We start from the raw sequence: 10,583 nt of genomic DNA, 5'->3' as shown, positions 1-10,583 counted from the left end.
TTCTGTTGGCCCCCCCCCCCCCCTTTTTTTTTTTTTTTTTTTTTTTTTTTCTGTTGGAATTTCCTTCACCTATTTCTGCTGCTTGACACTTATCCAACCAAAGCACTTCATTCCTACCCTTCCCACTACCCTCCCTTCTTTTCCCATCCCCCATATGACACACACACACAGGTACGCACTCCCCTCCCTGAACACCACCCTTTTCAGAGCAATAGTGCTATCCTACTGCATGGAGTGGTGTACTGGATGTACAATGCTACCCCAATTATCCCGTCATTTTGTCTGCAGCTCTTTTTCATAACATTTTCTGGAACGATCATTCTACGAATCCTGTCCATAATTAGAACTTGTTTAGCTTCATGCCTTATTCATGATTAGCTTCATGCCATCTTATGATTAGTTTCACTGGAGTTAATTACATGTGTGAGAAGAGCATCATGCTTGTTTATTTGTATGATATTGTAATAAATGTAATCACTAAGCGTGTAACAAGCACAGACACTTTCTTTTTCTTTGGCTTGAAAAGAGTAAACATTTGTGGTTTGCTAATCTCATTACAGCAAGATCACGGACCATTGGGGAACTTATATCACCCACTTCTCCATTTGAACAGAAGTATGGCCGTGAAAACTGGACAGTGGCTTTTGCTCCAGATGGTTCCTATTTCGCTTGGTCTCAGGGTCATCGTATTGTGAAACTGGTTCCTTGGACTCAGTGCCTTAAGAATTTGTAAGTTTTTTTTTCTGGTTTTGAATGCAGAATTTGTACGCATGTAGTTACTTTTGTATATCTTAAAGCAGAGCTGGAAAAATCCCAGTAGCCGGGTAGCCAATGCTGCTAAGAATGTACAGCTGACAACTCAATCTTTCTCAGGTTGCTGCCAGTGGAGCTGGCTCCGAAAACAAAATCCTGCTGGCTCCTGAATTCCATATTCATTTGTCCAACCCTGTCTTAAAGGGAGGGTGCATGTATTTTTTTTAACCCCTTTCCATTTATTCATGGCCCATTTTATACATGAAAGTATAAGCACACTTTCAGATAAAGTGCATTTATCCTTTTTGTCCCCCCCCCCCCCCCCCTAGCCTAACACACCGTACCCCTTCTCAGTGGCATACTTGCCTCGATCTGATGGTTGCAGTTCAACTATTTGTTTACATCCAGCATCACAAGTTTTACTCTCTTGGCCACACGTGCACATTACAGCTCTATAGACTTCTATGGGGCCATCTCCCTTCGTCTCCAGCCTATGGGGCGCTAATGCACAGGTGTGGCCAGGACTTGCGTTGCTGGATGTAAACAGGTGAACGGAAGGATAATTGCACTTTGCTTCACAGTTCACTTAAGCTGGCCATACACTATGCAAATTTCATCCAGGTCTTCATGAACTGGCTAAAATTTGCACAGTGGATGCCGCTGCTGGCACACTATTGGCTGGCATCCTTCAATCAGCTGATTGAAGAAGCTGGTCAGAAAAATCTTTGATTGAACAGAGCTGTAAACCAATGAGCTGCCGCCTCTGTTTAGGTATGCTGACAGAGGCTGGCGACCGCAGCCAGACTACAACGCAAACAGTGGAAGAGTCCCCGGTCAATGCTCAAGTGTTGATGGAGGAATCTGTAATATTTTCTTCATTCAGCCCGCGGGTTGAAAGAAAATATTAGTGTATAGCCAGCTTTATTCTTGAATACAGGGCTGGACAAATCTCAGCGGCCAGGTAGCTAATGCACCTTACAAATGACAGCTAACGCCTAACATTTGAGGTTTTTTCAGTTGTTGTCAATGGAGCTGGTTCCTAAAAAAATAATCCTACTGGCTCCTGAATTCCATATTAATTTGTCCACCTCCTGGTTTAATGTATAAATGGGCCATGAATGGTGACGTAAAAATGCTGCCAATCACTTAGTATCGTTTATTTACAAGAGCTGGGATAGTAAATGATTGTGACGTTGCTATTCGTTTAATGCCTGATTGTGCTGAAACTGATGGTCATTTCATAAAAAGTTAACCAGCTCTTGGCTGTTTGTCAGCTACCTATAGGCATAAGACAACAATGGCCTAAATCATGGCTAATTGGTTGGAGGCGGTCAATTTATAAATGGGGAATAAACTTAATAGGTTGGACTTGATTGACATATGTCTTTATTCAACCTCAAATACTATGTAACTAACTTTTTTCTGGAAAAAAAAATTGTATTTCCATATAATGCATACAACTGTGGCAGATGATATTGAAGCAATGGTACCTGTAACAAGCATTGCACATTGTGTACAATAATTTGATTAATTCCAATTAAGGGGAAAAAGATACAAAATTGTTTTTCCCTCTAATACAGTGACAGAAAAATTGCATTTCTAAAGATTGATCTCTCATGTAAACTATCTTTCTTGAATGCCTGACAGGGTTATTCACAAAAGGGTGAAGAGTTAGAAGGCAGGAGAAGTGAACTATGTAGGACAGGAAAGTGAGCTGAATCTGCTATTTTGGCCTTGTTTACTTCTCCTGCATTCTCCAATCTCTACACCCTTTTGTGACTAACCCTGTGAATGTTAAAATTGAAGTAGACTTTTTCTTTTATTGACCTATGTGAATGGGTAGCTTAAGGGAGTGTGAAAAAGAAAGCTTTCATTTGACAGTTGTCAGTGCCACCTCATACAAAGCTGTACATTATGGTGACAGGGAAATGGTATACGTGGCTGTGTTGACAGAATACTTGTAATAGGTTCCTCAATGGGAAGCATACATGTGGCAGTCATTTTACTGATTTTTCTGTTTTCACAGGATACTTTTTTCCTTCTTCTGTAGTTGTAATTATTCTTGAAGGTGTATATCGATCCAAAACGTAACTTTTCAGTTTTGGATAGAGCGGAGAAGCATTCCATTTTGTCACTTTTAAACTCTCCTTGAGCACCTTGGGGACTTTTTGCCCCAGTTCCTGTCCTGATCTCATAGATAAAACGTGAAGAAAAAAATCTCTTAAGAAGCAGACCAGCAGCCATAAAGTTTTGAGGGGAAGGCTATAACCACTAATAGCTTTTTTCTTTTTTTTTTCTGTCTTTGTTCCTGTTGTAGCTTTTCATTTCCTGTCACTGGGACAGAAAATGAGGGGATGACTCCCCAACAAGAACTCAAACAGAAATAAAACACGAGATGTTCTTACCATTTACTATTCTGCCCAAAAACAGTTTTGTTAGGCTGATGTAGGTTTGTTTTCATACAGTAGATACACTTCCATAAAACTTTTTTGCTACGTTATGCCAAACTGGTAGTTCTGTTGGCCTGTAGGTGCATATATAAGAATAAAAGTGGTTCCCAAAGTCATAAGATAAATATATTGATTGCTTCCTGTTGTGTTACGTGGTGCAGTTGGGGGCAAAAATCGGATTCATGTAGATAATGTATCACCTTTTTTTAGCGTTGTTTTAATTTAACTGTGTTTTTACTTTTCTAGTGCTGCTGTCAGTACAAAAAATAGTGTTAACTTGACGAATGCAAGGTTGTCAAGACAGAACAGTGATGTGGCACAGAGAAACAAACCACAGGAGCATACCATAGACTGTGGGGATATCGTGTGGAGCCTGGCTTTTGGATCCTCAGTGCCAGAAAAGCAGAGTCGTTGTGTGAATATAGAATGGCACCGCTTCAAATTTGGGCAGGACCAACTTCTCCTTGCCACAGGGCTGGGCAATGGGCGCATCAAGATCTGGGATGTTTATACAGGTACATTGAGTTCCTCGTACACTTCGTGTGTTTTTTCTATGTGGTTATATACTGAATGTTCAGTAATTAAACTCTTTGCTGATGTATGTATGACTGCAGTCAAAACTTCCTTTCATCTAGCAGTTGGTGAAAGACGCTTTACAATGTTTCACAGTCTTTTAACTAGGACCTGAGGGGCACATTCTTCAATACAGTGTATTTTAGCTGTTCACTCCCTTCTGTTATAAAACATATGGCTCTTATTATTCTATTTGGATTTACTTCTAAGATAAGTCAAGCAAAATTGTTGCTCTCTTAGACTTGGCTAACAAGAAAAGTGGATCATGTAACACCATATGCCTGTGTGCAGTTATGTTTTAGGAGAATTCAGGAGTTTTTTGTGACTCACTTGCCACAGGAATGCTCATGAGTAGCTGGTTCTTGTGACCATTACGTCATCTTGTTCAGTCACTTAAAGATCCCCAGCTATGCTTAACATGCAACTCCAGGCAAAATTGAAGTGTTTAATAGAGCACTTCTCAGGTTGCTGTAGGTGTCCTTGCCGTTTTGTTGTTGTTAGAGCTTTTCCCTCCTGATGAAACCATTTTCATAGTCTTCATCCCCAAGAAGGTAGACAATGGCAATAAAACCTGACAAAAAAATGAAGTTCTACTTTAATCTAAGTATCCTTTTTATTTCTTTTTCATTCACTGCAATGTGGTAGTTGGTACTTTTTAGGAATTAATATTGCATAGTGTTAATTCTGGCAGTGAGTGTTGGTATGATGTCAAAGGTAAATGGAAAGCTTCAAGGAGCCTGGGGAGAGACAGTTGTAGCATATCATTGTATATTATCCATATACACATAATGAAAAGTCATAATAACACTGCTGTCCTTTGTGTAACTCTTCTCTCCATTCTCCTCTCCAGTTTCCTCGTGCTTTTTCTCTTTTCCTATGTGATTTTTATATTGTAAGGAATCTATCCGGATATGAGGTCACTTATACAGGGACGATGAGAGCTCTGTAAACACCTCTGGCTGTAGTGTTTGCTCTTGGCAGTGTAGAGAGAAATGTGTAGCTGCTTCTCAAAGGATAACTATGAGGTGGGTGATTTTCACTCAACCTCATAGTCCGAGCCGACCTGTGACAATGAAACTGTCACAAGTCGGCTTAATAGATCGGTAAGTGAGCGAACACATACCGTCGCTTGCTCACTTCTCGACTCGGTCCCTGCAGAGAGCCGTGACTGTCAGTCACAGCTCCCTGCGGGGATTCCCCTCTCCCTGATCCTCCAGCGCTGACTGGTGGAACAGACGGGGGAGGGGGCGGGTACAGCTGGCTCTGATTCTAGATAGGCAGCTGTCAATCACGCAGCTGGGTGGATCTCGACAGTAACTCACTCGACAGCTGTAGCTCGCGATAGACTGAGCTTTTGGTCACGGGAGGATGCTAGTTTATGTCCTCCCGTGACCCTTAGAAGAACTATGGGGGAAAACACTTACCCCATAGTTGTTCTTTAAATTTTCAGTTGTGTGGTTGTCTCTGGCTCTAGTGGCTTCTGAGTCACTGGCCTGGAAAAAGCATGCAGCAAGAAAAGTCAAAGCAGTGCTAAGTGACTTAAAGGTATTGAAGCTAGTGGACCAGCATGACAAACAGCAGCTATCATTTGTTTAGTCAGATGGGCTGGTAATGCTTCCTCTTTAAGTAAATCTAGAATGGTGAAAGTGATACCAGGGGACATACAGTACATAATGTGACAGACTAAGCACGTCCCATAAAACCTTGCAGAACATTGTTGGTATCTGAAAAATGGGAAGAACCTCCTAAATTGCAAGGGGATTCTTTTCATTGTATTTTAAGGTGAAATACAAAGTAACTTTGATAAGTGATTTTGTTTGCATTGTAGTTTCATTGTATTTAATGATTTCGTGATACACTTTTGTGCGTACTGTTTGCAATTTAATCAGCCTGATAACCTAGAGGCATCGGAAAGTAAATAGTAGTCAATGCACTTTGAGCTTTGGATTACTTGAATGTTTGACTACCTAAGTGGCTGAAAGCTTTTGTATTTAGTCTACAATTGTTATGCCGCATTTTGTATTTATTTGTGTGTTAGTCAGTATTGGGAAAACCATTACCTTTGTCACATGTTGATTGAAAACTAATTTAGTCCCATGTCATTACCTTGATTTTTGTCCTCATATCTACCTTCTGTAATCTCTGCCTAGATTGCTCACTTCAGAGATGGTCACGATTAGCGGCCAATAAAGCTGTGCTGCATGCACATGTGCTCAGAGGGGGGAGTGAGTAGAGGGATGATCGTATCAGTGTGCTGCTTCTTCCTTGTCTAGTCAGCAGACAAATGGGGTGTTTTGACCAGTATCCGTGACTAAAATTGGCCATACACTGTGCTAAACCGTCTGAAACGCCTTCAGTGGGTGGCTCATTTGTAAAACTGTGTATATGTTAAAAAAAAAAAAATCTGGTTCTGCTCAGTTTCTGTGCACAAAGTATTCAATTCATGGGTAAATTTGCATGTTTGGAAAGGGAATGAGGAGTCTTGTAGGTACTGATCCATCATGGTTGTAAAAAAACATTAGCTGTCAGCTGGAAAAATCTGTCCTAGCCGGTCTATTTCTCGTAAATGTTCTGTAATGTGTGTAGGTATGTTTAGTGGAGTGCGACGAGAGCCTCCTGCCCCCCACTGTGTACTTTAGCTTACAGCAGACTTAAGCTGGCCATACACTATAGGAATTTCGTCTGGTTCTTAATGAAGGAGCTGGTTGGGAAATCTTTGAACAAGCAGCGGGCAGCCAATAAGCTGCTGGCTCTGTTCGGGTATCCTCACAGCAAACGGCCACCGCTGTTAGAATTCAATGCAAACAGCAGGAGATTCCTCAATCAACACTTGGAAGCATTAATGGCGGAATTGTTATGCTTTTCTTTGTTTGACCTACAGGTTTAACAAAGAAAATATTAGTGTATGGCCAGCTTTACATGGAAGCATTGTGCTTTTTTATTTCTAGGATGGAAATGAATGTCTCCTGCACATTTCTAATCTAAAACTTTTAGAAATATAAAACTATGCTCCAAGTATGACCTAATCTCTAATTTCTTTTGATTACAATAATGATTGCGTGCCCAAACGATGGCAACCAGATTTCAGTTAGCTTTTGCGCTACCTGCTTATTGCACAAATCGGATATTGTTTTTGTGTTTTGACAATGCCACAAACTGTTTACATGGTATTGATTTCTATGTTGTTAAAAATGTCTAGTAGAAATAAGTACGTGCAGATTGTTGCTGTCATATGTCATTGTGAAAGGTGTTCTCCTTTCTTTTCCTCAGGGAAGCTCCTCCTTAATCTGATGGATCATACTGAAATTGTAAGAGATTTGACATTTGCCCCAGATGGCAGCCTTATACTTGTTTCTGCTTCCAGAGACAAAACACTCAGGGTGTGGGACCTGAAAGATGATGGTAGGTTTCCAACTTTTGTTCCACTTCCTGCCAAAAAAATAGGTGGTTTAAAGGCTTTAAGAAAGTTGATTTAAAGCTTAATTGCTTTGTAAATGCTTGCGAAGTCTGTGCTCCAGACTAGAATTTATAAATGTTGCGTTAACTTTAAATGTCTTAAAGTGAGGCCCTAAATGTTAGTCTTAAATACATAATTTTCCTGTGAAATTTTATGCAAGCTAACAGGCCCTTCCCGATGATAGTGATAGGTAATGTCTTGTGTTAATATTAAAATTGGGGTTATACTGCATACACTTATTCCAAATATAAAGTCCATTCAAATGTTCAGGCATCCAGAGTGTATTCAATTTTTATTTTCTTTTATCAAGAAATCAAAAATTTCTGAATTTTTGCTATGCAGGCACTTCTCACTCAGTTTTTCTTACTGAGACAAATGGGTAAAAACACATAATGGGCTCAATTCATAAAGTTTGAAGGAGAACTATGACATGAGTGTTCTAAGTCGGGATCCGCTCCAGGTGCGGCGTCTCAGTATACCGCGAGCTGTAGCTCGCGGTATACTGAGCTTAGGGTAACGGGAGGATGCTAGTTTATGTCCTCCCGTTACCCCAAGGAGAACTATGGGGAAAAACATTGACCCCATAGTTCTCCTTTAACACCATGGAAAGGAATTTATTTTTAGCTGAGTTGAGTAAAATATGAAAATGATAGCTCCATGGCTAAATGAAAGATCCTTATCCTAGTGGTATAACTTTTTGTATTAAGCCTGTAGTATGTAAACTTCTTGTATTCTTTCACCTGCTGAAGGAGTTGTAGTTCAGTTAATCTTGTACTTTACACACATCTGCCACAGTGCACAGCCAGCTGGTAATGCGTATTCCATTCTCCAGCAATGGAGCTTCCTATCTTGCCTGCCTGTTTCCAGGCTGCTCACTATTCAATAAATCAGAAACCTTATCTCTGTCAAGTTGGAATGAAAAAGGGGTCCAATAAGTAGCAACATGGAACCATAAAATAGCAGTGATTGGGCTCTTTCTGGTTGGGTAATGTGACAGACTTGTGTAAATCATAAAATTGGCTGAACAAAATTACAGGTTTGACTGCGCACATCTTTTTGCGTATGAGCTTCGATGTTTTCAATGCAGTGGAAAGCAACATGTTTACTTTAATTCAGACTTTCACAGATGCATATACTTTCCTTCCATTCTGTTCTGTCATTAGGAATGGAAAAAAAGCAACAAGTCACTGTAGACATTGCTCAACATGGCCATGGACTCCTATGTGACAGCGTTGAATGGCCCAGCACTGTCGCATTGATGAGTCACAGATTTTTTCCATAGCCAAAATACATTTTGGCTACTGATATTGAAAAGAACGATGGGTTAGTGGAGAAAAGGTGAATATTTACTGCCTGTTTCAATGCAAATCTGTGCTTTGCCCATACATTGCAGAGCAGATTTGCTTTAATGCCCCCTACCTGGCAAAATGGACTTTCCTTTCCTTCGCTCCCCCACTGCTCTGTTCAGCCATCAGCAGCAAGAAAATACTTGGTACTTCATGTCAATACCATCTGTGCTCATGAGCATGAAATAACTGCCTGTTTTCAGTCTCATGCCTATTGCTGGTCCCTTTAAAAGCCTGCCCTAATTACCACTGTTCCCCTGCTGTTAAGCTGGTATCAACAGCTCCTCTTCCTTCCTTCCTCACTGAAATAGCTGAGCTGTTTGGCAAGCCTATGGAGCGTTCTATGCAGGGGTGGACAAATCATTATGGAATCCAGGAGCCAGTCTGTCCAATCCAGGAGCCAGTTGGGTTTTTTTTTAGGAGCCAGCTCCATTAATAACTAGATGACTTTAAAATTTAGGCACCAGCTGGGATTTTTAATGAGCAATTGGATACCTGGCTCCTGGGATTTGTCTAGCCCTGGTTCTGCCTGAGGATGGTTGGATCATCTATGCACATCCAATCTCCCTCTGTCTATGGCTACCTTGACCCATTCATTAAGACCTTATGGAAGGGGCAAATAGATCAATTTATGTGTATATCAAGCAAAAAACATGTTTTTTGAACGGTGTGGGGAAGGGTTATAACCTCTTTCTCGTTTTACTCCTCTCTGGGGCTCATTTTTAGAGCGATTAACTGTCCTGATATTTTATCAATAGGAGGTAAGGGGAGCCCTGGATAGTGGTAAAATCCAACAGGGGTTCTAATCCTTTCCCAGTCTATCCAAACCCATGTGTTTTTACTTGACTTACACTTTTTTTTCTCTCTGTGATAAAACTGCTAATCTCACTGCTTCCCACCCATAACTGACATATTAGTTGGCCTTTATTGTTAGCCATATGTTTATTTTAGTTAAAGGTTAAGGTATATTTTTCTCTTTATTTTCTGCAGGCAACATGATGAAAGTGTTAAGGGGACACCAAAACTGGGTGTATTGCTGTGCATTCTCCCCTGATTCCTCCATTTTGTGTTCCGTTGGAGCTGGTAAAGCAGTAGGTGTCAAAATACCTTTTTATTTTCTTATTTGTTGTTATGAATCATTGAACATGAGAATGAAAATCCTAGAATAAGTTTGTGCTCGGTGTCTATGATCTAGCATTTTGAGATGAAGCCTTTGATTGCATGACTAAAATTTGATGAAAATATCCAAGCTGGCATAAATAATCCATAATTTGCACTGCTTTTGGCAAGCTGATACATTTCAAATATTAGTGAAAATTAGCAGTATCCATTCCCTGTGTCATGAGACTCATTCCTTGCTTTACACATGCTAATATGGTTAAAGAATATCTAAAGCTTCAACTTTTGTTTTTTAATAGTGTGGAAGGTTAAGAAGATCAGATTTTTATTGTTGCTTGTGTCCCTGCTCGGGAGATTCTCCCTCTGCATTTGTCCTGCTGACCATTGTCAGGGAGAATCCAAAATGTTTTCACCAGAACAGGAAGGAGAGGAAACCTTCCAATATATGTTAGGGGGACAACTGTCTGAGGGGATTTTCCTAACTCAGATTTCCTGTTGAGTTTACTGGACAGGAAGTGAATGGCAATCTCCCCAGTTAGAAACAGATGGCAAAAAAGTGTGTTAAGCATCTCCTACCCCAGGGTTAGGCAAACTCCCAGCTTTCCAGCTGTGCTGAAACGTTTGCTGCCTCTGTCCTACGCTATCCTAAAAAAAAAAGTTTGGGCTTTAGATATACTTAATGGTGTATTTGAAACTATAAATAGTTCTGGAAATGCACATGCCTTACAAATCATATTGGTAGTTTAATGTTAATGGCAGCTGCCAGAAATAACTACTGCCGAATCTGAATACAGTGCAGCTACTGCTCCTGTTAGCCCATATGGCACAGATCAATTTGTTTTGTATTGGATAGATATAAGCTTTGTATTTTATTAAACTATTGGC

At 40.3% G+C, this 10,583-nt stretch overlaps 1 protein-coding gene across 2 annotated transcripts in view; it reads left to right on the top strand.

Annotated features, from left to right (window-relative positions):
* WSB1 (WD repeat and SOCS box containing 1) overlaps positions 1-10,583 on the top strand; it is an 18,334-nt gene that overhangs the window by 1,315 nt on the left and 6,436 nt on the right. Inside the window, exons 2-5 of one of the 2 annotated variants that reach the window (XM_018570808.1) lie at positions 561-729; positions 3,450-3,718; positions 7,047-7,178; positions 9,570-9,670. In XM_018570808.1, coding sequence (XP_018426310.1) covers positions 561-729; positions 3,450-3,718; positions 7,047-7,178; positions 9,570-9,670 — 671 coding nt within the window. The remainder of the gene's footprint in view (positions 1-560; positions 730-3,449; positions 3,719-7,046; positions 7,179-9,569; positions 9,671-10,583) is intronic. The other variant, XM_018570809.1, reaches the window with a different exon arrangement.

The sequence above is a fragment of the Nanorana parkeri genome, unplaced genomic scaffold, assembly GCF_000935625.1.
Source record: "Nanorana parkeri isolate BGI_ZX_2015 unplaced genomic scaffold, ASM93562v1 scaffold1600, whole genome shotgun sequence".
Lineage (NCBI taxonomy): Eukaryota > Metazoa > Chordata > Amphibia > Anura > Dicroglossidae > Nanorana > Nanorana parkeri.
Note: the sequence above shows the minus strand (reverse complement) of the source record. Positions and strands in the feature narration are given on the sequence as shown.